Source organism: Myxocyprinus asiaticus, chromosome 14 (assembly GCF_019703515.2).
Source record: "Myxocyprinus asiaticus isolate MX2 ecotype Aquarium Trade chromosome 14, UBuf_Myxa_2, whole genome shotgun sequence".
Lineage (NCBI taxonomy): Eukaryota > Metazoa > Chordata > Actinopteri > Cypriniformes > Catostomidae > Myxocyprinus > Myxocyprinus asiaticus.
Genome location: NC_059357.1, coordinates 23,062,572 through 23,090,543, shown reverse-complemented (window position 1 = coordinate 23,090,543; position 27,972 = coordinate 23,062,572). Strand labels below are relative to the sequence as shown.

The 27,972-nt window shown below is 38.4% G+C and overlaps 2 protein-coding genes across 12 annotated transcripts; both read left to right on the top strand.

The window, feature by feature from the left end:
• The first annotated feature begins 32 nt into the window (after nt 1-32).
• On the top strand, nt 33-3,753 carry LOC127452289 (Ig-like V-type domain-containing protein FAM187A). The gene is made up of 2 exons (XM_051717669.1): nt 33-1,357; nt 1,781-3,753. The coding sequence occupies exon 2, from the start codon at nt 2,377-2,379 to the stop codon at nt 3,673-3,675; it is 1,299 nt and encodes a 432-aa protein (XP_051573629.1). The 5' UTR covers nt 33-1,357; nt 1,781-2,376; the 3' UTR covers nt 3,676-3,753.
• A 1,515-nt stretch (nt 3,754-5,268) lies between these two features.
• Nucleotides 5,269-27,129, top strand: LOC127452288 (ABI gene family member 3-like). Of its 11 annotated transcripts, none has more exons than XM_051717660.1 (10): nt 5,269-5,361; nt 5,479-5,747; nt 6,436-6,609; nt 12,912-13,091; nt 14,237-14,295; nt 15,902-15,997; nt 16,400-16,689; nt 18,414-18,533; nt 22,416-22,541; nt 22,854-27,129. In XM_051717660.1, the coding sequence occupies exons 2-10, from the start codon at nt 5,616-5,618 to the stop codon at nt 23,015-23,017; spliced, it is 1,341 nt and encodes a 446-aa protein (XP_051573620.1). In that variant the 5' UTR covers nt 5,269-5,361; nt 5,479-5,615; the 3' UTR covers nt 23,018-27,129. The 11 variants fall into 11 exon arrangements, 9 of the variants coding, with proteins under 9 accessions (XP_051573620.1, XP_051573619.1, XP_051573622.1 ...); XM_051717662.1 differs by having other exon boundaries at nt 5,292-5,374; XM_051717664.1 differs by having other exon boundaries at nt 5,295-5,361; nt 5,508-5,747.
• The last annotated feature ends 843 nt before the right edge of the window (nt 27,130-27,972 follow it).

Below are 27,972 nucleotides of genomic sequence, written 5' to 3'. Positions count from 1 at the left end.
TTTTTAACTAAAGCACTCAAGAGAAATTAGGTCTTTGAGTGTAGTTAGTGTTTTGTAAATGCAGAATTGATTTTTTTTTATTTTTTTTACTCCGTATGTTCTTTTGAGCTTGTAAAATTCTTTGTTCTATTAAACAATTCAGAACTTTATTTTTGTCAGATGTATAGGCCTATTTAATTTGCTTGGCTTTGACTGTAATATCAGTCATAAAGGGCTGTATTTTATTGTGATAATTTGTTACTTTAACATTAAAATCCTGTTGACATTCCCAAAACTTTGCAGAATGGCCAGAATAATTTCATGTAGGGTGGATTGGAGTAATGATGTTTTATGCATTGGATTTATTCAGTTTCTTATGATTTCAGACCAACAAGTGGGACCTTGACTACATTACAACCCTGCTAGAGTACACTAATAATATAGGAGCAATAAAATCTATAAAAGAGCTTAAATGTTAAACATTACACAGTCCTATATTGGCCTAATTCACCCAATCTGAATAAATCTAATGTGTTCTGGTCACCTAAAAGGAGTATTCTGGGTTCATTAAAAGTTGAGATCAATCTACCATATTTGTGGCATAATGTTGATTTCACAAAATTAATTTGACTCATCCCTCCTTGCTTAAAAAGCAAAAAGGAGGTTTTGGTGAAGCAATTACTGTGGAAGTGAATGGGGCCAATTTCTGGAGGGTTTAAAGGCAGACAGATAAAACTTAATTTTCTGATAGCATTTACATTACAACTTTTGCCAAAACTCGTGTATTTGAGCTGTAAAATTGTTGAAACCGTTTTTACAGTCCTTTTTTGGGTTTGGAGTATTACGGCGTCATAGTAACGGAAGTTAAATAAGTGGACAAGTCGAAATTACTTTTGTGATAATCAACACAAGCTGTCGAATGAGGTTTTCTTGAACACAATATTTTCAATAACACTTGTTGAGTCAGTGTTTTCACCCTGTTGGCATTTGTTGGGCCGATTTGATAATGTCATTTGTGCTTCTCAACATTCTTAATTCAACTGCAAACTTTAGAATGTAAGAGTTTGTTGGGAAAGTGTTAATTGGTAGTCATGACGACGAGTTTGTTATGGAAATGCAGCGTGTGAGCCATAAAGTTAGCAGCAGTTCAATTGGGCTCACTGATCAAGTTGGCTTCTGTATACAGATAAAGGTGAATTGGTACGGTCATATTTCTAGGTAAACAGTAAGAGCAGGTACGGTTAAATCGATGTTATAAATTTCAGTGCTCTTGAAAAAGGCCTGCAAACGGCTCAGGAAGCTGACGGGAAAGACCAGAGGGAAACGAAGGCAAATTTCGTTTATTAAATCACAATGTCACAAGCTACGAGGAATTCAGGTGAGCTTTAGTTGTATGCCATACTCAATATTTTGCCCAGACAACATATAATAATCTTATAAGGAAGTTAACTTCTCCAATAACCCTTATCTCGGTTTCACCTGATAGTATGCATGCCCACGGAAATGCATTTCCTTATTCCGACAACATTCATAACCTTTGATTTTAGGAATATTGTACTTGCTTCTCACTTGAAATCCCTTGATAAAAAGGACATGTCTGGCTTACCCCAAAAGCAACCATGGAATACAATTACTGCAGGAATAAAGCATGAAAGCCTCTTATTAGAAGAGGAGGTCCAGCTAAGATGTTCTAGAAACCTTTAAGTTCTTCACATGAATAAATGGCTAGTTTGCTATTAAGCATCTCATCTCTCTTGTGCATGAAATTAGTTACTTATTTACTATCTGTCTTTATTTTCAGCCTCTGTTACCTGAGATCCAGCCAAGAAGTACATCAGAATTCAGTCGTCACTGGCGAGGATTTGCTGGGAGCTCATATGAAAAGTATAACCTTGTCAGTCTGGGAGGCAAAGCTTTGCAGGAAAACTTCAGCACTGAGCTTTCCCTTGGGCTTATAGGCGACTTCATTCTGATTCTGTCACAGTGTCTCAATTAAGAGGACGAGGAAAAAGTGATCGGAGTGTTGGACTGGCTCTCCCAGACTGGCCGTTTTAGCCTCAACCTGTCTCGGCTTAGTCAGGCTGAGGAAAAAAAATAAAAAATAAAACCCTGTGAGGAGCTTTTCGACAAGCTGCAGGTTGCATTTGGAGAACGTCATCCTTCTAAATAGGATTCTTCTTTCTTTTCTGTGGGCATCAATAAACCTTCAGGGGTTTGTGAGGCCAGTCAGACAAATGTGAATGCAGATGACAATGGCATAATGGTAAAAATCAAAGTAATGGAAAAATATAGCCTCCAAAATATTTAATAATAGTTCATAGTGAAATATTACCAGTGTGTGTAGATTTTGTATTTTTATTTCAACCACTTGTGTGGACAGTATCCCGCTCTTAGGAAATGCAAAGACGTGTTTATGGCACAAATATGCTAAAAGAAGTGCTTGTAATTTGTTTTTTGGCAATCTGCCCTTTGTTAGTTTCTACCTATGAGGCCCCTGAGGATAAACAAGACATCTTTGCAAGCAAGGCCTGTCCTGCATTTCTTGTCTTTGAGAATTTTGCCTTGCTAGTTGACATGACAATTGAACTGCCTTGTCACTGTAAGCCAGAGGAAGTTCACTCAGTGGTATGGTACTATCAAAAACAAATTGGCTCCATGAACTCCAAGATCCTGACAGACTTTGAAGGTACCAAAGTGCTGGAATCATCTAAAGTTGGCAGAGGATCGGATCTGCTAAGTCGCTTTTCAATCCGTTTGTTTAGCCTTCTCATCTTCAGGGTTCAGAGGGCTGACTCGGGGCACTATATCTGTGGCACAGCCTCTGGAGAATTCTTCTATGGCCACAATGTTGATGTCCAGGAGGTCCATCGAGTTTTATTTCCCTGGAACCTCAATCAGAAAACACAAGCACAAGCAGCAGAACCCAGCACTATTAAAACCAAGCTGTTCCAGGTGTTCACCAGCTACAGGCCATGGTCTAATTGTGACCGCTGTGACATCCAGGGGGAGCAGACCCGTGTGGGCCTTTGTTATGTTAAAAGCATCTACCTCCACATACGTTACCGCCATGAATCGGATACAGTGGCTCCTTGTGGCTCCTCAGCTGTTCCACCGAGCTTTGGACTTTCAAGCAGGAGTTTTGGAGCAAAGCTTGAGGTGAGGAACTGTCACACTACCTGCCCTCCAAAACCTAAAGTATCCCCAGAGAAACAAGCTCTGTTGAAGTTTCTTGAGTATGATAATCGAGATTCAGCAGAAGTCTCCATCCACTTCCACAACCACCCCATAGACTCTGATCTGGTCCTGACCTGCCCTGGCGTCAAACCACAGTATGCTGTGGCCTGGGATAAAGGCTCAGTACCGCTTTATCGCTCTCAATATATGGAGGGACTGAATAAGACTTCTCGTGTCTTCATTGACACAGGTCACCACCTACACTTCAGGCCAGTACGGTTAGAGGATAAAGGCTCGTATTTCTGCTGGCTCCAAGGAAAGCTAGCAGCAGAGATCAGACTGGGAGTATATCTGCGCTTGGGTCGCTTGCGCCAAATCTATGACCCAGAGTCTGCGTATGCCCTTCAAGCAATACTTGTTTGCTACGTTGGTATTACTGTTCTGTTTCTCCTCACTGTGTTAGCAAGATTTGTTTGGCAGTTCATCAATGAAGAAAAGATTGCAGATATGAACAGAACTTAAATTTGTTGTAGTTTAACCAATGTTAAGTTGGTACTGTTAAGTGCAAGATGAAAAGGGAATAAATATGCTGCAAACTTAGTTTCTTGTCTGAGTCATCTTTCAAACAACTTTTTAATTAATGTTTATGGTATCTGTTCTTTCAAACACAAATTGAAAGTGAGGATGAATAATAACTTGATATGTGGTTTGTTGATGCTTAACATGTCCTTGAGCTTTCTTGTACTACTTGAATCAATTAAAAAGGTTTAAATTAAAATGTATGTATATGGAAAAGTGTACATTTCAGATTGCCCTGCAGTGTGACAGATGAATTTACAAATATTCCATGTAGTCTAGAATCTAGGTTAATGAAAACGTAAAAATTCATTAAAGAAATATTACGGGTTCAGTACAAGTTAAGTACAATCAAGAGCTTTTGTAACAATGTTGATTACCACAAAAATAATTTCAACTTATTTCCTCCTTTTCTTTAAAAGCAAAACTCGAGGTTACAGTGAACTGCTTACAATGGAAGTGAATAGGGCCAATTTTTGGAAGGTTTAAAGGCAGAAATGTGAAACTTATAATTTTATAAAGGCACTTACACTGGGGGCCTGGGTAGCTCAGCGAGTAAAGACGCTGACTACCACCCCTGGATTTGCGAGTTCGAATCCTGGGCCTGCTGAGTGAATCCAGCCAGGTGTCCAAAGCAACCAAATTGGCCCAGCTGCTAGGGAGCGTAGAGTCACATGGGGTAACCTCCTCGGTGGCTATAATGTGGTCCTCGCTCTCAGTGGGGTGGGTGGTGAGTTGTGCGTGGATGCCGCGGGAATAGCGTAAAGACTCCACACGCACTAGGTCTCCGCGGTAACACGCTCAACAAGCCATGTGATAAGATGGCATATTGACTGCCTCAGATACTGAGGCAACTGAGATATGTTGAGGTGAGTCACTATACCACATGAGGACTTAGAGCACATTGAGAATTGGGGAGAAAAAACAAAAAAGCATTACATACTAGTATATTATTTCAGCTGTAAAGTTGTGTAAATAATCATTTTAGAGTTTTCCGTGACACATCGTCATGGCAACAAAGTTGTAAAATTGGATCTAACTTTACACAGAAAGGTTAGTAAACGATTTTATCACACTAAAATCATGTTGACACACATATTGTTTACGTCTTGTGGCTATACTTTTGAAACTGATCATTTAACGTTTACAGATTGGCCCCACTGACTTCTAATGTAGGCTAAATGCCTCACTGTAACCTATAGGTTTGTTTTTTAGAAAAGGAGGGACAAGCCAAAATAAATTTTTATGTTGATAAAAAGTATGCTATAAATGCCTTCGATTGAGCTTAACTTGTACTGAACAAGGAATCTTCCTTTAAGCAAATTATGGAGGTAAAAAAAAAAAAAAAAAAAAACTCGGCATGCATAATAATTATATATGAATCATAAAAATAATGTTTAGATGGATCATAACATCACGCCAGCTGAAATGCCAACTTCTCAAAAGTTTTTAAATGTAAACTATCCGTTACACATTACATAGTAATTGGTCATTTACACAGTTACTAACATTCTTAGTAACGTTCACTATGCGATTTAACCGGAAGAGAGCGATTCTTCACCACGTATCTTACAGCTCACAGCCACTGAGGGGGCCAGCAGCTTTGACGATGTTTAATAACCCGTTTCCGAAGTAACATTTCGGGGTCCAGTAACTTCAGATGCTAATTAATATCGACATCTTTAAATAAAATTAATATGGCAACTAAAATTAGAATAATTTCCTAATGTTTTCACACTTTCTCATCAGTTGTGCGGCGAACTTCTCGTTTGTGACAGAAGGCGGCATGGCGGGTGGTAACCTGACTGACTGACAGACATCAGTAGTGTGCTGTCACACAGGGAGGTTTCCGGAGCTTAAACGTGTGTCTCTCTGCCTTTTGCGCAATGAAGGACCAAAACTACGGAGAAGAAATTAAAAAAATACTGGAAGAGGGACCCTCTGCTCGTAAAGCACTTGTAGAGAACTACGACAATTTACACAAAGTAGCTGAATACTGCGAGAGGAACTACCTGCAGGTAAGACACTGAAATGCGCTCGAGATATGCGATGCATCAGGTTCACATGAAACTGTAGAGCAGATGTATCCAGATTAGTTTATTTAGGTCACCTTTTTTGGGGAACTGCTGTTTGTGAGATACAAATGTATAAGTCTTGGAGTGTCTTGTTCTCTCACTGTCACTTATGAACTGATTGAACAGATAGAGGCGAGGAAAACAGCTGAAATTTTGCAGTTTGACTTGACCTGTTCACACTCATCTTGCTATTTATAAGACTGAGGTTCAATATATATGTGCGTTTGCAGCTTACATAATTCTGGAAGGAAGATAAAGTACAGCAAACCTGTCTTCCTTACACAGTAGAGATCATTTCTGACTCAAACCTTGTGTCTTTTGTGTAGCTACGTGTGTATTCAGCAGCAGAAGTCGCTTTGTACTTGTATCCAAAACATTTATTCCCTTTTCATTTTGCCGCAGAATGTTAAATAAGGGCAATGACAGAAGGCACTCCAGTTTGGTGTGAAATAGTTAATACAGTTTATTTTGCGTGTACTGACTTAGGAATTGTGTAATTGCACACATGCATTGTGACTATGCAGTAATGTTGCGGCTTGTGGTACTTTAAATCAAGATGAAGCGTGTATGTAGCTTGCATTTATATGTCGTTTCTGTATAACCATTGAATTAAAGGATGTTTCTAACCCAGCAGTCTGGTAATGATACCGACAAAGCACTGGAGGAAACCAAGGCCTTCACTACCCAGTCCTTGGCTAGTGTGGCCTATCAGATCAGCTCTATGGCCACCAATGTGCTCAAACTGCTGGAAGCACAGACCCTACAGCTTCGCAAGATAGAGTCCTCCATCAACCAGATTGGACAGGTATTGGACCCTCCTCAAATAAATACTACATCTTACTGCACAAATTGAAGTCAGAAGTTTACATACACTTAGGTTGTAAGTCATTAAACCTAATTTTTTAACCACTCCACAGATTTCATATTAGCAAACTGTAGTTTTGGCAAGTCGTTTAGGACATCTACTTTGTGCATGACATGAGCAATTTTTCCAACAATTGTTTACAGACAGATTGTTTCACTTTTAATTTACTATATCACAATTTCTAGTGGGTCAGAAGTTTACATACACTTAGTTAACTGTGCCTTTAAGCAGCTTGGAAAATTCCAGAAAATGATGTCAGGCCTTTAGGCAATTAGCCAATTAGCTTCTGATAGGCTAATTGGAGTCAATTGGAGGTGTACCTGTGGATTTATCTTTAGGCCTACCTTCAAACTCTGTGTTTCTTTGCTTGACATCATGGGAAAATCAAAAGAAATTAGCCAAGCCCTCAGAAAAATAATTGTGGATTTCCACAAGTTTAGTTCATCCTTGGGAGCAATTATCAAACGCCTGTAGGTACCACGTTCATCTGCACAAACAATAGTAAGCAAGTATAAACACCATGGGACCACGCAGCCATCATACCACTCAGGAAGGAGGCACATTCTGTCTCCTAGAGATCAGTGTAGTTTGGTGCAAAAAGTGCAAATCAATCCCAGAACAACAGCAAAAATGCTGGAGGAAACAGGTAGACAAATATCTATATACACAGTAAAACGAGTCTTATAGACTACAGTTTCACAAAATGATTCATAAAATTTACATTTCATGTAAAATACCTTTGTCCTAAGAACATATTTAAACCTTTTGGGAAAAATCTGCTATCATAATATAGTTGACCCTCCATTAATATATATTTTATATATATAATTATTAAATATATATATATATATATATATATATATAAAAAAAAACAGAATATTTGGAATCACATTATATTATTTACAACCCTTCCTCTTGAACATTAACCCCCCTGCCCCCACCTGACTCCAGTGGTCAAATGCCAGTTGACAAAGACACAAAAACAGACAATAAAACAGAAGAAAATATTTAGAAATACACACTATATATATATATATATATATATATATATATATATATATATTAAAAAAAGAATATGTTCAAAAACAAAAAGGCTACTACACACACATTTAAAACAACACGTCTCCCTCCACTGCCCCTCCCCGAGAGCTCTCCAAAAAGGCCAAATAGCTGCCCCACCTCCTGATGAACAAATCCATGTTGCCTAGCCTTCTATATGACAACTCTTCCAATGCTGCTACTCTGCCCATCTCCTCGTACCACTCATGAAACGAGGGTGCTCCAGCTGACTTCCATCCTCTAAGGATAACCTGTCTGCCTATCATAACATCGGCCAGGATCCAATTCTTCATGTACTTATCCCCTACATCAATTACCGCCCCTTCATCTAAAATACAGAGTCTGGAGCAAAATTAGATCTGAGTACCTAATATGTCACCCAGAAAACTCTGGACCCTCGACCAGAATTCTTGTATCTTAACACACCACCAAAAAACATGAGCTGTGTCCCCATTTTCTGATTGGCAACGCCAGCAGGTGGGTGTGTCTTTTAGACCCAGCCTATACAATCTAGGGGGGTCCAATTGAATCTATGTAAAATCTTAAATTGCATAAGGCGCACCCTTGCATCTCTAGATGTAGTCTTGATGTTTTTTAGAATCCTAGCCCACACTCCCTCCTCCAATACCAAGTTTAGATCTTTCTCCTATAATCTCTTGAGCAAAGTTGAAGCGCCATCCCCCAGACTCTGAATTAGCAGGGAGTAATTCACTGATGCCTCATGGCATTTTCCAAATGCAGTAATTACCGCTTCCAGAGTATCTGCCGCTTTAGGGGGGTGAATACTACCCCCAAAAATAGTACAGAGCAGGTGGTGCAGCTGTAAATACCTAAAGAACTGAGATCTGGGAATCCTAAAATGTTGAACCATATTTTCAAAAGTTCTCAACACTCCACTCTCATATAGGTCACCAAGTGTAGTAACCCCCCTCACAATCCACTCTGACCAGCAGAAAGGGTACTTATTAATACATAATTTAGGGTTCAGCCATATGCTCAAGGCAACATTTAAATAAATGAGACCGAATGCATAATAATAAAACAAAATCTTGGGTAGGCCTAGCCCACCTTTGCCCACCTTTGTAACTTACTAAAATGTAATCTAGGATGCTTACCATTCCAAATGAAAGACTTCGGTATGCTATCAAATTGCTTTAAGTAAGAGAGGGGGACATCTATTGGGAGAGATTGTAACAGGTAGTTAAATTTTGGAATACAATTCATTTTAACAACATTAACCTTCCCAATCATAGATCAGTGTAATGAAGCCCACCTGCCCACGTCACTCAAAAACCTTTTTATTAAGGAGTCAAAATGAACGCTAACTAAATCAGACAAATTTGCTGGGAATAAGATGCCCAAATACTTAATGCCCTGTTTGGGCCACTGGAAGGCGCCCGGCTGGAAAGCCGTTACTGGGCAGTACACTGTCAGAGCCAATGCTTCGGATTTAGACCAATTGACTTTGTATCCTGAGAACTTAGAAAAGGAATTAATAATTCTGTGGAGGCAAGGCATAGATCTAGTAGAGTCGGAGACGAATAATAAAATATAATCTGTGTAAAGCAAAAGCTTATGCGCCACACCTCCCACCACCACCCCTGGAAAATCCTCCTCCTTTCTTATCGCGGCTGCTAATGGTTCCAGGGCAAGTTAGAACAACAATGGGGAAAAAAGGCAACCCTGCCGGGTGCCCCTATCCAGAGTAAAATAATCTGAAATTAATCCATTTGTTTGTACTGCCGCTACTGGGTGTCTATAAAGTAACTTGATTAAGAATTTTCGTCTAGCTGGATCAGGGAAATTGGACGGTAACTCTTACACTTGCTTGGATCTTTGTCCTTTTTAAGAATCAGACTGATCCGGGCTTGTGTCATGGTTGGGGGAAGCTTTCCATTCTTTAATGATTCTGTATGAACTTCTAACAAAAGTGGAGCCAGTTCTGTAGCATAAGATCTAAAAAATTCAGCGGTAAAACCATCTGGCCCCGGAGCCTTGCCTGTAGGCAAAGCCTTAATTACCTTGCTGAGCTCCTCCAAGGTTATCTCAGAATCAAGAGAATTTTTTTGCTCAGTCATCAGTTTAGGGAATACTAATGGTTCCACAAAGTTTCAAATATCTTCATCAGTAGACAAAGATGTGGAAATGTAAAGATCAATATAGAATTCTTTAAAAGCATTATTAATATCAATGGCCGAGGTAAATATTTCACCACCAGCTGATTTCACTGAGGGAATGGTAGAAAAAGACTCTCTCTGCTTTATGTATCTACCCAAAAGCTTCCCTGCTTTGTCCCCTGACTCAAAGTATGACTGTCTTGCCCTGATTATCCAAAACTCCACCTTCTGTGACAAAATAGTATTATATATGTATTTCAATCGAGTCAATTCTCTGAGGCCATCAGATGACATTCGGCACTTCAGCTCTGCCTCAGCACTTTTAATATTCCCTTCCAACTCCACAAGTTCTCGTGCTTTGGATTTTTTGATGAATGAGGCATACTGTATTATCCGGCCCCTAAAAACCGCCTTAAGTGCCTCCCAAGCCACGCCCACAGAGGATACTGAGGACCAGTTGGTCTCCATATAAACATTGATTTCAGCCTTTAACATTTGTTGGTATTCAGGATTTTGCAAAAGGGATACATTGAAGCGCCAACTATATGATTTCTTTTTCTCCACATGTGGCAGCACCTCTAAACTCACCAGGGCATGATCTGAGACTAAAATGTTTCCAATTGAGCAACTGATGAAAAAAATGTATAGTCCCTAACAGATGGGTTCAAAAGTCTCCAAATATCTGTAAGACCAAGATTTTTACACATCCTATGAAATGTCAATGTTGCTCTAGTGGGCTTACACACTTTTGCTTCATGATCAAGGACGGAGTCCATCAAAAGATTAAAGTCTCCTCCTAATATTATATCATGAGTGGTGCCAGCGGCTTGCAACATCCCTTCAAGATCTATAAAAAAAGCCATGATCATCAGCGTTAGGCGTGTAAATATTAGCCAAAATCAACCTTTGTCCCTGAATTTCTGCTAAAACAATAATGACTCTTCTAATTGATCTTTAATCTGTTTGAGACATTTGAATTGTAGATGTTTACTTATCAATGTAATGACTCCCCTGCTCTTACTTGAGCCAGCACTAAAGAAAAAATGCCCACCCCATATCTTCCCCAAAATTTTCAGCTTCCTGTGGGGAAAGATGCGTTTCTTGAAGAAACACTATATCATATTTCTTATGTTTAAGAAAAGAAATAACCTTCCTTATTTTTATGGGGTGCCTCAACCCATTCACGTTCCACATGGAGAGAGATAATCCACTCATATTAACATTTGACATTTTGACATTATAAAAATTAGATTGTGCATCAAAAATAAAATGATAAAGACCGCATTCCACACTGGTGTAACAATCAACCCCCGAACTTTCCCCAGAACAAAACAAACAGAAAAAAGAAAAACGTGCACACTATCCCACGCACGACAGCGCCAACTGGCATCCATCCCTTTAAACTCAAACAGTCCATGCACGCCTACGAGAGCCCCATGACAACTTTGCCGTTGGATTGCTCAAATCTGGTGCTTCTATACAAAAATTTATTAGACATATTTACCTAGCAGAAGATAATCTATAAAACAAACTCCAGCCCATAATCAGAATAAAAAAATAAATAAAAAAAAAGTGTAGATTCATCCACTTAATTGTCTCAAATGTGTGTTCCTCCACAAAACAAGCTTCAGCCTCTAGCAGAACCAGCACAAAATTAAAAAAAATGGGCCGTTCAGTTCTTCAGGCAGTCAAACTCACTCCAATGTCCTGTAAGAAGTATTTCTCAGAACCAACTCCAGTCAACAGGAGGCATAAGCACCCAAAACAAACAGATTCATCCACAAGCTGTCCCAAAGAAATGACACTACACAAAGCAAACTCCAGCTGCTACGGAGAACCAGTACAAAGCGAAACGATAAAGGTGCCCAGTTTCCTCGGACAGTCAAGTGAATGTTTAGTGAGTCCTCTAGGCGGCAACATGAAAATCACCAAATGGCTTACTCCAATGATTTTATGTAGGACAATGCTTGCTGTGGGCATGTAAATTCTCTGGGGCCATCCTTAGTATCTATTCTCAGTTTGGCCGGGTACATCAGTGCAAAAGTGATCTTCCATTGATGTAAGAGTTTCTTGCATTCCTTGAATCAATCACGTTTCTCTCTTGTCGAATTCGCAAAGTCTAGGAGCAAGAAAATGTTGTGGTTCTTCCAAGAAAGCTTTCCTTTACTCCTCACCTCGTGTAACTCGAGATCTTTATCGGATGATCTCAGAAATTTGGCCAGAATTGATCGGGGCTTGTCTCTCTCCATGGATCTCCGAACCTGAACCCTGTGAGCTTGTTCAATTTCCAGCTTTTATGGCCTGTTATGTTGAGCAGACTTGGGAAGAGTTTATCTAGGAATTTTACCATATCCTGGCCTTCCTCATGCTCAGGAATTCCAACAATTTGGACATTGTTTCATTGATTACGATTCTCCAAATCCTCCAGTTTTTCCCAAACGCGTTCCAAGTCTATCTAGGTCACTAGCGGATTAGCAGCTAATTCCCTCTCCGATGACTTCAGATAATCGTTGTCCGACAGTCTTGTAACCAACTCAGAGAATTTCGCCTCCGTGGAAGTGATCGATCTGCATATTACAGAAAGATCCTCCAAGTCTGCAATGACCTTCGTTAGCATTGCCGACACATTCATCAATTCACGCCGGATTTCTTTCAGTTCACAGTCCGAATTGAGTCCGAGGCTTTCGGCCTGCCACTGAGGGGAATCAGCTCGAGCACGTAAGTGTCTTTTATTAACTCCAGAGCCCGAGGATTTTGAATTCTTTGACATATTGTCTTCCAAGAACAGTTAAGAATCAGGGTGTATCGAATCTCACCGGTTTATGGCACAAATAGTAATAAAACTAGCAAAGTGCGCAGAGCTCGCCACTCACACATCCGCTCCTCGCATGGCATCACATGACTCCATTTGTGATTTAATATTGATTAAAACCATAAGCCCTCGAGGGGGACATCATAAGCTTTCCATTGTGGTGTCCGAAGTAATTTCACATGCTCAAAGTCTAGTGTGACTGCCCCTTTAGAAGAGATATCCAGGTGTTATCCAGTATGTGTGCTTGTATGCAGACGGTGGATATGCACAGAGAGAAGGTGGCTCGTCGAGAGATTGGAGTTTTCACGGTTGCCAAGAGGGTTCCACGAAATCACAAGATTGTCCCCCCTGCAAAAAGTACAGAGCCCAAGCCCGAGTACTCCCGTATACCCATCTCTTTCTCCAGCCTGGACTCTATAGGCCATGGTGTGAAGGTGAGCACACACACAACTTTTCATGTAATGGAAGTAGTTAGTTCAACTGTAATTATTTGTGGGTCATTATCACATTGAAAGCACATTTAATATCCTGTTCTAGCTCTATATCTTCTCTTCTTCTCAATGTTTACATTTTTACTGTTTCAACTTGGAACTTTTAATTTCTTGCTAGCATAAAAGTGAGCAATAAAAATTGTATGAAGTATTTCTTTGCTCTTATTTGAAAGTTTGTACAATCCAATGTTGTATTGTCACACTTGACCACATCCTGTTATAAAGCAGTTAGGCTAACCTCGATTAACAGTGCACTCAGCAACTGCACTTTCAAATACTGTCTTTTGCTGCCTCCTTTACTCCCTTCCTTTCCTACACACACACACATTTAGCTGGCTTCCAGCCACTGAGCACAGTGGGAAAAGCTGCAAGTGTCATTAGTTGGTGAGCAGCTCATTGATGCTAATAAAACCACAAAGCCACAAGAATTTCACAAGAATGCAGCACATGGCAGGCCTGCAAAAAGATAGGCAAACACCATAGAAGACTGTTGATGGACACCTTTATGTTTAGAAAGTCTATCACTTAAGCACACACACTTAGGCTTAAACTAAATATATGCATATTCTCCTAAGCACAAACACATTTTTCATATAACAACACATCAAACCAAGTGGCATCTGCAAACAAATGATGCTAGAGCATTTCTCAGAACTAACATCACTTTTTTCAGCCATTTCCACAATTACGTTTATCTAACTGGTTTAAATTTTTAGTAAATGTTTGAAGTCTGTTCCCTTCAAGTTCACACAGGTGCCCTAACAGAAAAATCACAGGTGTATTTAGTGAGTTTGGTGATACTTTTATTTTTGTCTTAATTTTGAGCAACATATATATATCTATTGCTTTAACTTTCTTTAAAATAAATGACATTTGGTTTGATATTTTGTTAGAACATATTCATGGTTATTTCTTGTTCAATATGCTTTGCATTCTCAGAAAAAGACAGTAAGCATTAGAGGTTGATTAATGCCAATATGAAGGAGTCAGTGTGGCCAGTCTTTAACTTGTTTGTGTTTTGTTCTTGTTCTGACAATATAAATTAATTCAATCTGGAAACCATTAATGGGCAGATTTGTTGTTTTCAGGATTCTGGGCAGCAACAGTTAAAAACAGCGACCATGACGCGCAGCAGCAGCACAATGAGGTACGTCCAACGCGCTCAGGTTCTCTGGTTCTTATCTGTCACATCTTGCGGTAAGGCAGCATTAGAATGACATTTATGTTAATTCATTCTCTCTACCAATACGACCTCAATAGCCCTGTCACTAACTCTCATGGTAGTCATCTTATCTGTCAGTTCTCACGAATAGGGTACACTTTGGTGTACCATTACTTTACAAGTGTCATCAGCTTGACATGATATGTTGAAATAATTTGATTTTTTTGTTTTTTTGTTGTAAATAGCTGTTTTAATTATTTTAAAGACCAACAATACAGTATAATATTTAGTTGTGTCCCACATTTTAAGTGCAACCCTGTAACTGCATGATTTTCCCCCTATTACAACAAAGTAACATTCTTTAAATTGCAACACGCAAGAAATAACAGCCAGATGGGCTGGTTTGAGTATTTCTGTAACTGCTGATCTCCTGGGATTTTCATGCACAACAGTCTCTAGAGTTTACTCAGAATCGTGCCAAAAACAAAAAACATCAAGTTCTCAACAATCCATTTTGCAATTAAATTTGTCAATCTTTCTGAAATTGATTTATTATAAGGGCTTTTCTAAAGACAAGTCAATGTACATATGTGCCAGACTGATGCTTTTGGGACGTCTCGCTTTGGTTGTGCTTTTTTAGGTCGCTGTGTCAAGCTTAGAAAAACACGTCTCGAGACACTGTTGGCCATTGATAGGCTTATCAGTGTGGTTTGTTCTCTGTACAGGTGGAGTTTCGCGTACTGCCCCCTGCTGAAAACTTTTGGTTCTGTTTCATTCCAACTGACCACCAGAGGCAGTGCTAAATACTGGATTATCACCAGAGGATTATCATCACTGCCTCTGGCAGTCATCTGGAATTCACAAAACCACAGTTACATGCGTAACTAGCACTTAACGAGCACTTAAAGCTTGAATTGCTCTGATGGTAGGAATATTTATTATTGCGGTCCGGAGACATGATTAATTGCATTAATTTTTTAACGTGTTATTTTTAATATAATTATTTGCACTGAATTAACACGTTAAATCGACAGCCCTAATATATATACAGTATATACACACACACATTCTATCTGTTTAATTTTGATATTTATTCAATGTTTATTGCTAGAAAATAATAAAAATTGACTTAAATGTAATTCATTTTTTATTTTGTTAATTTTTATAAATGTTTTGAGAGTTCCGGCCTTGTTTTGTACCTTATTCGTGGACTATCTGCTTAAGTACTATCTGCTTTTATTCTGGATAATATCCACCAATGTAAAGGTCTCCAGTTTTTCATTAAATCCATACCTAGAGTATGGTAACCCCACACGTCTTAGGCTACTGTACCTCTTCCTGTTCAGTCAGAGGGCCTTGCTGGAGGAAGTGATTTTAGTTTTGTTATACCCACTTCCTCTCTTTGCACAGACTGAAAACATTCTGGTAACTTTCAATGTATTAGCACATGCACATGAGACTATAATGTTTCTCCTTCCTACAGTCCACACTATATAAAATATGGAAGTGCACATCTAATATGAAATGTTTGACAGAACTCAATTTTTGGTATGTTACAGTCTCAATATGTGTTTCTGTGTTGTGCACGCAGTCGGGGCAGCCATCCTCCTGAGCCTGTCCAATGTCCTATGGCACCCACTCTGTCCCGTGGAGCATCCATCAATTCACTTAATGACAAGTTTATTGTGTAAGAGCAGATAAAGTGTTTTTAATTTATCTACTATTAGAGTATATATTTTTTAAAGGGACAGTTCCCCCAAAAATGAAATTTCTATGACCATTTACTCACTCTCATGAAGTTCCAAATTTGTATTACATTCTTTCTTCTATGGATAATGGATATTAGGCAGAATGTTTGTCTGTCACCATTCACTTTCATTCTATGGGAAAAAAAGATGCAATATAAGTGAATGGTGACTGAAGCTGTCATAATGCCTAACATCGGAAAAGAAGTCATAAGGATTTGGAACAACATATGGAACAACACATTTTTGGGTGCAATATCCCTTCAACATTTCTTACTGTAACACTAATTTCACACTTTCACAGTTTTGTTAATTTATTAGCTGGATTACTTTCCTTATTTCAGTTCAAGCTTTGGTAAAGCCGTACCACCTCCTGTAGTGCCCAGTTGGCCCACCAGCTCTGATGGTGATGGTGACATCAGCAGCACCCTGCTGGATGAAGGCCCACCCCCTCCACCCCCACTGATGGAGACAGAAGGTGAGCAGGATCATCTGCAGGGTACTGGTCCACCTCCTCCACTTGACTGTGCCGACATCCCCCCACCCCCTCCCATGCCCACTTCAGTGAACACATCTGATCCAAGCAGCCTGATGACCATACCACCTCCTCCACCAGCTCCACCTCTTGAAACAGGTTCGTTTGTGTCTGATTGACACAACAATTTCAGCATTAACAACATTCCAGGCCATTCATGGGTTTCAGAAAGTTAGGCTCTAAGGGAATTATAATATACAGTCAAGAAAGTACACCCTCCTTGAATTCTATGGTTTTGCGTATCAGGACATAATAAAAATAATCCGGTCCTTAGCAGGTCTTAAAATTAGGTAAATACAACCTCAAATGAACAACAACACATGACATATTACACTGTGTCATGATTTAATTAACAAAAATAAAGCCAAAATGGAGAAGCCATGTTTGAAAAACTAAATACACCCTTACTACTTCCATAGGAATTAAGAGGCCAAGTAGTAGCCAGGTGCTGCTAATCAAATGCCCTTGATTAATTGCTCATCAGCAAGTGTGACCACCACTATAAAAGCCAAAGTTTTTGGTCTGGAGCATTCAGGTGTGTGTTAACACAATGCCAAGGAGGAAAGACATCAGCAATGATCTTAGAGAAGCAACTGTTGCTGCCCATCAATCTGGGAAGGGTTATAAGGCCATTTCCAAACAATTTAAAGTCCATCATTCTACAGAGAGAAAGATTATTCACAAGTGGGAAAACATTTAGGACAGTTGCCAATCTTCCCAGGAGTGGACGTTCCAGCAAATTCACCCCAAGGTCAGACCGTGCAATGCTCAGAGAAATTGCAAAAAACCCAAGAGTTACTTCTCGGACTCTACAGGCCTCAGTTAGCATGTTAAATGTTAAAGTTCATGACAGTACAATTAGAAAAATACTGAACAAGTATGGTTTGTTTGGAAGGGTTGCCAGGAGAAAGCCTCTTCTCTCTAAAAAGAACATGGCAGCACAGCTTAGGTTTGCAAAGTTGCATCTGAAGAAACCACAAGACTTCTGGAACAATGTCCTTTGGACAGACGAGACCAAAGTGGAGATGTTTGGCCATAAAGCACAGCGCCACGTTTGCGAAAACCAAACACAGCATATCAGCACAAACACCTCATACCAACTGTCAAGCACGGTGGTGGAGGGGTGATGATTTGGGCTTGTTTTGCAGCCACAGAACCTGGGCACATTGCAGTCAATGAGTTGACCATGAACTCCTCTGTATACCAAAGTATTCTAGAGTCAAATGTGAGGCCATCTGTCCGACAGCTAAAGCTTGGCCGAAATTGGGTCATGCAGCAGGACAATGATCCTGAAAGCACACCAGCAATTCTATAACAGAATGGCTGAAAAAGAAAAGAATCTGAAAAAGAAAAGAATCAAGGTGTTGCAATAGCCCAGTCAAAGTCCAGACCTCAACCCGATTGAAATGCTGTGGTGGGGCCTTAAGAGAGCTGTGCGTAAACAAATGCCCACAAACCTCAATGAACTGAAGCAACGTTGTAAAGAAGAATGGGCCAAAATTCCTCCACAACGTTGTGAGAGACTGATAGAGTCATACAGAAAACGAATACTTGAAGTTATTGCTGCTAAAGATGGTTCTACAAGCTATTGAATCATAAGGTGTACTTAGTTCTTCACACACTTCTCCATTTTGGCTTTATTTTTGTTAAATAAATCATGACACGGTGTAATATGTCATGTGGTGTTGTTCATCTGAGGTTGTATTTACCTAAATTTAAGACCTGCTAAGGTCCAGATGATTTTTATTATGTCCTGATACGTAAAACCATAGAATTCAAGGAGGGTGTACTTTCTTTTTCACATGACTGTTTGTTTTTTCTAGTGGCCGAAGAGAATGGATTTCCACTACCAGGGCCTCCCATTGACATGCCGCCTCCACCAACCCCTGATGGCTTTGATCTTCCAGAGCCTCCACCTCTGCCTGGGGATAAGAACATTGAAGGTAAGAAATTGCCAAAGAAAAAGTGCAAGTTCATCTAAAGTTTGTATTTTACTTAAAAGGTACACTATGTTTTTCTGGGCTCTCTATCGACACCTATTGTACATTTACATTTATTCATTTGGCAGATGCTTTTATCCAAAGTGACTCACAAAAGAGGAATAATACAACAAGCGATTCGTCTTAAGGAGACTAAACATAAACATTTGTGATTGAAACATAAAAAGTTACTTGCAGAGGAAAATTGATTTGTTTTGCTTTGACACTGCTCTTCTGCAGGGATAGATATGATGGTTTGAGGTAGAGATGTCCCAATACCGGTATCGGAATCGGGTCCAATACCAGACTCATGTACTTGTACTCATGATCATAAAAATGCTCAGATACCAAAAACCGATACCATAATGTCTTTACGTAAACATTCAGCGCACAAAATAAAATCACATTATGTCCTAATTTTAATGCAGTGTTTAAACACACAGAAATGGAAAGGGCTTCAAAATAAAAGCTTTTGTCAAATTAAAAGCTCCATCTAAATGGAAAATGTAACAAATGGTTGCTGAGATGAGACAAGAGACGTAGGATTTATGTGCAGGCCTTAATAAAAATGATGACAGTCAAACAACAAACGGGAACAGACAAAGAAATGCAAAAACTAAAGGGTATTTATACAAACAAAAGCTAATGAGGGAATGGAAAACAGGTGAGAACAATCAGGACCAGATGGCAGTGATGAGGGCAGTGCACGCTGGGTAACGTAGTCCGGGGGAAACGCTTCAAAATAAGAGTCCTAGGAAACACAAGGGAGACAGACTGTGACAGAAAAAAGGTACGACAGAAATATATCACTACTGTATAGTCTTGTAATATTCACAGTAATACTACTACTACTAATAATAATAAATCAGTAGTAAAGGTATTATATTTAAGCAATATCTCACATCTGTGATGCTCTGTTATGCAGCACTTCATTTGACAAATTGTGCAGTGAGGTTCTGTATAAAAGCATTTCATTTGATAAAGATCATACAATATTGTTTTTAAAATGAATTGTTCTATATTTGATTTAAAGTTAAATGAATTCATTTATTTAAACACCATTTTGATGATAAAATTGAAAAACTGTTGAATATGGAATTCAGAAAAAAACAAAAACAGGTAGCGCTATCAGCGAGTACCTAAAAGGAAGTATCAGTACTTGTTCTCAAAGAAATGGTATCGGGAGGTTTACCCATGGTTGTCTGCGATCACCATATCAGAGCGGATCTGACTAGCCTCACCAGGAGTCACAGATATTAAGAAGAAAGTCCTACAATTCATATATCTGAAAATATGTAGTCTGGGAAAGCAAGTAGAAAATCTGCCACTGGACCTTATTTTCTTAGTTTACAGACATGACGTAAACAGGCAAGGGTGAATGATGGAATCCTGAAATGTCTCATCAAATTGAACCCGATAGGCCTGAATGTAAAATCATTATTGTAGACTGTACTGACACAGGGAAAGGCAAGAACGGTTTTGCACTGATTTTTTTATGTTCTGTCTCAATGATATTTGTTCATTTCTCATGTTAAATTGATAATATATAAATATATAATAGTTTATTAAATGGTGACAACAGCATTATTATAAAAGACACTGATGTTCAATAAAGAGTTCAATTTATTATTCATAATTATCTGAATAAACAAATCTTCTGCCAATTAAATAGTTAAGTATCATAGCTGTAAGCTGTTTGTGGTTGCCAATCAACGCAGCAGCATGGCACATTAATATAAGCTGTGTCCCAAACTATACACTATGCACTTACAAAATATACTATGCAATGCCATTGTCCCAAATGGACACTTAATGGATTTTTACTACACGGAAACATTCGCCACTTAACAGCTGACGGAAGTGATGTTTCAAGCGCACGTGATGTGTTGCCGCTAGCTTTAGCGAGTCAGCCAACCTCAGTTCAACAGTTGTATCTTAAACAATGTACTGTACATATTCACACAGCTTGGGGTGATGGTAAAGCATTCAACTCACATTTCATTCAACTTCATTATATACAGCTGTTTTGTCAGACCAGCAGCGCAGCCAGGTAACTCCGCCCCTTCTGCTATGTACAGCAAGCAGCGTGCGTTGAGTGCATGAAGTGTCCAACATTCCACACTCCATTTTGATGGCATTATCCGGGTATTTAAAGTACACTTATTTTTGCTGCATTTTCAGTGTAAACATGCTACTCGCACTACTTACACCACAAAATGGCGTAGAATAATGCAGAGGTGTGTGGTGTATAGAATATGCAGTGAATAATGTGACTGTCTGTTCATTTTACAACGGCTTTGAACACTGTTCTTCCAATAAGAATTTAGAGTCTAAACTATCTGTTTTATAACAAGGTATTACTTATGTTTTGTATATAAACGAAATGATGTCTGACTTCATATGCTTTGTCTTACCATTTATTTAAAGCTGAAGTATGTCATTCTGCACCACCAAACGGAATTGCAAAAATAAACATTGTTTTCAAAACAGATTTCTGGATACACCCTCCGCCTGTCATTGATCAAACAGATAGTTCCACCCCCAACTCACGCCACTGGCCGAGTCAGTGTTATTGTCTCTGTTGAGAAGGGTTTCATAAAACAAATAAAGGAATTTTCATAGTGTCACAGAGACATAGTGTTTAAATTTTTCAAGAAAGTTAACCTATGAATGGCTTACTTATGGCCTCTGCATATTTTATGCTGGAATAGGAGAAAGTATTTTAATGCTGAAAAAGTTACATACTTCAGTTTAACCTATGGCCTTTTTGATGTTGTTGCAGGTATTTGTTTTTGTGTACTTTTACCGCTTTTGTTTTCACACCTGTCTCTTTTTCTCACTCAGCTCCATGTTCTAGGCACTCGTGAGTGCGATGTCATCCTCCTAGCTCTCGCTCTGTCTCTCTCTGAGGGTCCGCATGGGCCTCAGTGCTTGCTCGCTCTACACACACTCCCTTTTTCTTTATTCTGCTCAAACACGTAAGGCCCTGTTCCTTTCTGAGACCTGATTCGTTAAAGCCCCATTTCAAATTTAATTGGTAGTTTCTCCTCTTGAACCAAATACCAAAAATAGATTTGTATTAAGCTGTACCTAGCTAGCTTTAAATACCTTTTTGTTTTAATTATTACGTTTAACACTGAAACCGAGAATATTTATTTAGAATATTTATTTGCATAGAAAAATGGGCCTCCAAATTGGGCTCTTTTATCGTCTGATATCATATTTCTACATATTATGTCCATGCCTTCCACACACCTGTCTGTCATGATACCCCCTCCATACCCACCTCCTTTGGCTCCACCCACTTTGCTGAGCCCATTGTGCAGGATCCCTGCCTGCCTGGAACATCTGGGTAAGTGTGGCATAAGTGTTTGTGCAGTGCTGTGACTCTTCTATCTACCTCTTCCCCAATCTAGTTCGTGCTTCAGCTAGCCAAATCAGCACATTACTTGACCTCTCTTCACGTCACTCCTGCAGACAGTATGACACAACACTTATTCTCACTCTGAAATCACACACTTTACCTTTTAAAGGATAGTTCAGCCAAAACTGAATATTCTGTCATTTACTGCTTCAGTCACCATTCAGTACATCTTTTTTTCCATATAATTAAAAAGGAATGGTGATTGAGGCTGTCAGTTCCTAAATTTTGTGTTTCACAAGATAAATACAAGTTTGGAATGATATGAGGGTGAAGAATTTTCATGAGGATGAAGAACAGCTTTTTTTTTACTTTTGAGTGATCTGTCCCTTTAAATTAATTTGATTATCGTGATGCATTTGTTCTCTCTGCTCTAGTGTTTTGTGTTCTGTATATGTTAATATTGTATGTCGATGCACATCTAGACTTTGAGATTCCAGCTCCGCCCCCATCTCCACCAGTAGAAGGTTTTGATGACTTTGAGGACATGCCCCCTCTACCGCACCCTATTGATTACGACATGTCAGCACCAGCTGACTATTTGGAGAAAGGTAGGTCACTGCTTGCGTCAACTTATTTTGGTCAAGCTAATTTTTTGTAAAGAGTATGTGGTCATAAAAGTAAAGGATTTGCATTATGAATCCTAATAGCATAACTAATATCGTAGCATTAGGTGTTTGCAAAATTGCTATATTGACATAAAAGCTGAGCATCATTATTCAGCTGACACTTTTCAGGATACTTTTGTAGTTACATTCAGAATTTGAGTCTGCTAGTTCCTCAAAAAAAAAAAAAAAAAAAAAAATCTCCAGTTACTAATACAGTAGTACTGATTTCCTATTGTAATTCTTCCTCCTACCAAGTGGTGGCACTATACAGCTATGACACAGGCAAGCTTGGTGACTTGGTCTTTCAGGAGGGAGATATCATCTGTCTTACCAGCAGGAATGAGGATGGCTGGTGTGAGGGAGTTCTGCATGGGGTTAAGGGTTACTTTCCTGGCAACTATGTGGAGTCCACCACTTAACTGAATCTTCTAGAACTTGAATGTCAGCGAACAAACAACTGATCACCATGGAACCTCAAAATTCAAATATGATCAAGAGGCATATGGGAAGAATATAGTATCAAAATTATACACAAATGCGTAAACACTTATCCATCAATTCGATAAATGTCATGCATCTTACTATCTACACACAGATGCCTTTGTGTCACACAGTGAAATTCCAAATTAAATTAATGTGCACTTATTTGTACAAATAGACATATAACCAAATGAAGTTGCATTGGTGGCTCAGCAGTTAAGGCTCTGGGTTACTGATCAGAAGGTCAGGGGTTCAAGCCCCAGCACCGCCAAGATGCCACTGTTGGGCCCTTGACCCTATCTGCTCCAGAGGTGCTGTATCATGGCTGACCCTGCACTCTGACCTGATATGTGAAAAAAGGAATTTCACTGTATATGTGCAAATGTATAATGTGTGATAAATCAATAAAATTAATTAAAAATTAATTAGCCTAGTGAAGCATTGAATGTGCATTTGTGGATTAAGTGACGCATGTGTTCATTGACATGTTTTTGTGTCTATTCTGTTTTATTTCGTTTTTTTCTGCATTAATGCTTTTTATTTCTCTCATTAAAAAATTCAAAATAATGCAGGAAGGTTTGGATACTCCTATTGTGTTATATGAGCCCAAGAAGTAACAGCTTCTGACTGTGAGACAGGATGCAGTGGGTATGGGGTGGGCTATATGACCAAAATTCTATATCACGGTAACACTATATATCACAATATAAGATTTTTTTTCCTGGAAAATAAAAGGTTAAATAACCATGTGTTAGGGGTGGACAATATAAGCAATTAAGTATATAGTAACTGAATTTACATTTTTGGTCAATAATGATATGTATGGTATGGAATATAGCCTACACATTTTGATTCAAAAACTTATTGTATATTTAAAATGATGCCCAATGTAGCTTAATGGAAGCCTGTCATGTCCATTATCACAATATAAAAAATAATATTTGATCTACTTTAACTACTTTTGCGTCTATTTTCAATACAAGCACAAATAGGCTTTTCTATTTGAATATAAGCATTTGCTTTGATTCTGAAACAAAGCCCTCGATCACTGTTTTGTTTTGGATTTTGTCTTCCGTTAGATATTGGAAACAGTTTTGGTAATTAGTCTACTTGATATAAATGCACTGTTGACAAAGGTGTTATTTATTAATTCCTAATGTAACTCAGATCACTTCTCTCCCCGTGCTTGCGGGAGAACAGTCGGTAGAAAAGCTTGAATGTGTCTATGGTAAATAATTAACAGCTGCTGAGGCGCGGGCTGTGTACATGCGCATCATAAACAGGGCTCTCATCCAATAATGTGAGACTGCACCTTATAATGCAAAAATATATTCCTCCTGCGTTTGACTTGTTTTGGAGTCATCCTGCATTCTTTTTGTTCATCTATCTCCGTGTTTGTTTGTTGTTCTGTCTTACTATCAGTCTCACCTTCAGCCAAGTGGAGCATTGCATGCACAGATATTTGCATACCACGATATAGACAAATAGAAACATTTCTACCGATTGAGACTATTTCGTCGCCACGATATATATCGCCATTCCGCCCAGCCATATTGGATACTACAACATTAAGAACTGTACTTATGCTTTGACTACACAAACAGATATTTCCTATTGCGTAGACAGGAATTTCAGTCTAGAAACTTAGTTAAGATCGAAGTAGCAGACTCTAACGTTGACCTGGAAGAAAGATTAGGTGTTGGAATCCTATTAGCTAGAAAGCTACTAACATGACACACAAACATATTGTCACCAGGATTTACACTCTAAAATGGGCTTTTTTCGCCTTTTATAATGTGACAGGACATTATCCTTGGTTGTATAGGAGAAATAAAGATTCTTCCTGCTGATCTCAGATGCTGTTTCTTTGAAGTGCCGCTTGTAAACTGAGCATGCGAGTGACTTTGTGAATAAACTACACCCCACCTGATGGTACATCTGTAAAATGAGACCACTGTCTAGTGGTAGCTGCTTTTATTACACAAAGTTTTGTGTGGATTGTGCAAGGCAAAGCCAGCGGAAAGGAAGTCTCAAAATTCAAATGAATGAAACGTAAATCACACAAAAAGTTGTCAATGAATGCAGGTGTGCCACTTGATCCACAAATGCACATTCGACGCTTCACAAGACCATTTTGTGTTTCATTTGGAACATCTTCATTTGGTTGCATACACAAACTGATTTATTTGTACAAAAGGGAACATTTATATTCACAAATATGTCTCTATTTGTACAAATAGCTGCACATTCATTTAATAATAAATTACACAGGCACAAGTAAAAAGACATTTGTATAAGGCTAATAACATGCATTTGTGAAGTTTTCCCAAATTGATGGGTAGGTGTAACCATACTTATGGATGAATTTAGGACTTATTCATTGGTAGTTGTTTGTGTGTGGGTCAGCCATGGTAAAAACAGCGAAACAAAAGTCTCATAGAAATAAAACAGAATAGACACAAAAACATGTCAATGAATGCATGCGTCACTTGATCCACAAATGCACATTCAATGCATCACAAGGCCATTTTGTGTTTAATTTGGAACATCTTCATTTGGTTAGACATGCAAATTGTGTTACATTTATACAAAAGGGAACATTTATATTCACAAATATGTCTCCATTTGTGCAAATAGGTGTGCTTTCATTTTATTCTGAATTTCACAGACACAAGTTGAAAGGCTTTTGTGTGTGGATAGTAAGATGCATGTATGACATTTATCGAATTGATGGATAATTGTTTACACATTTGTGAATAATTTTGATACTATTTTCTTCCCATAGTGAAACACTGTAATCTACCGAATGATTGATTGTTTGGTGCCATAGAAATGGTCACCCTCTTAGAATGATGAAATATTCCAAAAAATTTGCTAAAATGCTGACTTGATGTTTCCATCAGTGAGGTGAGCTTGTGTTTATGATAAAAAAAAAAAGCCTCTTGTATTAAGCTTAGTTTGGTTTTAAATAATGATAATGATTTTCTAAAATCTCTCAGGACTTAGTGTAAATGTACAACATATAAGAAACCAAATTTATGCACATTTAGCTGTACTTGGTCAGTTGTTTAATTTCATCATGCAGATTGTGAATGATTATTATCTAATTCTGTAGACAATATTTCTGTATAGTTTTAATAGGCTGTTATGCACAGTAAATAATGAAATAATGTATCACTTGAAATTTTTTTTTTTCATTTTGTGTGCCATAATTTATGTACTTAAACCTTTATGACAAGGTGATCATGCTAAATTCATAATACTTGAGTACTTAAAGGAAAAGTTCACCCAAAATTGAAAATTATGCCATCCCAGATGTGTATGACTTTCTTTCTACTGCAGAACACAAATGAAGATTTTTAGAAGAATATCTCAGCTCTGTAGGTCCATACAGTGCAAGTGAATGGTGGCCAGAACTTTGAAACTCCAAAAAGCATAAAAAGGAAACATAAAAGTAATCAAAATTAAATCTAAATTAAATCTAAATCTTCAGAAGCGATATAAGTGTGGGTGAGAAACGGATCAAGGTTTAAGTCCTTTTTGAACTCTAAATCTCCACTTTCACATTTACATCTGAAAGTCACATATGGTGCCTGTTTAGTTTCACTTTCACATTTGAAAGTAGGTGAAAGTGAAGATTTTTAGCAAAAAAGGTCTTAAATATTGATCTGTTTCTCACACACACCTATCTTATTGCTCGGATCTTCGTTTGTGTTCTGCAGAAGAAAGAAAGTCATACACATCTGGGATGGCATGAGGGTGAGTAAATGATGAGTGAATTTTCATTTTTGGGTGATCTATCCCTTTAAATCACCTTCAAATGCAATATTTTTAAAAACTCATATTCTTTGTTGACTTCTCTACCTATGCCAATTTTCTCTTTTACTCTGGGAACATTTAAAAGTGTACAAGTGAACATTTACATGAATATCACCATAATTCACAGTTGCAAATTCACTATTTTGCAAAACCAAGTTTGTTTAATTTCTATAGAATCAATCAAATGTCAAAAACAATTTTAATGTCTGGGAATAAAGCTCTATTACTTTCATATTTGCTTTAAATTACCAGTTGCCTTTTTTTTTATTTTTTTTTATTGTTTCTTATACAGTATATAGATTTTTTGAACGCTTCATTTTTGATGAACCAGCTTCTCAGCACCAGTAGCCACAACTTATGCTTTCCTTTTTGCTCTTTTCTGTTTTACTTTTTTTTTTTTTTTTTACTTGAACATGTTCCTTGTTATTTTACAAAAAAGGGGGAAACACTAAGGAGATAAAATGTGCTTTTTGAAATATACTGAAAAGACCAGCATAGCTGATCACCAGCCAATGTTGTGTTTTGGTTGCTGATTACCAACAAGTCATTTAGATTCACCAGTGCTGGTCCTCAAGCTATACCATAACCAAATCAACCCAAACCAGCATAAATCAGCCCGGACCCATATAGAAATTAATTCTGGTCTAAGCTGGTCTTTTTTAGCAGGGAGTGACAATATAGAGTGTAGTATAGTAAATCAGTGAATATGAATGTTACTGTAATGCCAGTTCTTGAGTATTAATCTGTGTTTTACATACAGTAGTAAATAGATGAACAATAGTCTTCATAATGAGAGTATCGTGCTGGTAACACAGTTTTAGGGACAAGCAGTGAACTGAGTTATTAAAGAGGCCTGTCACCACTGTACCTTTAAACACTTACATTTATGCATTTGGCAGATGCTTTTATCCAAAGCAACTTACAGTGCACTTATTACAGGGACAGTCCCCCTGGAGCAACCTGGAGTTAAGTGCCTTGCTCAAGGACACAATGGTGGTGGCTGTGGGGATTGAACTAACAACGTTTATGCTTACCAGTTCAGTGCTTTAGTCCACTACACCACCACCACCACTCC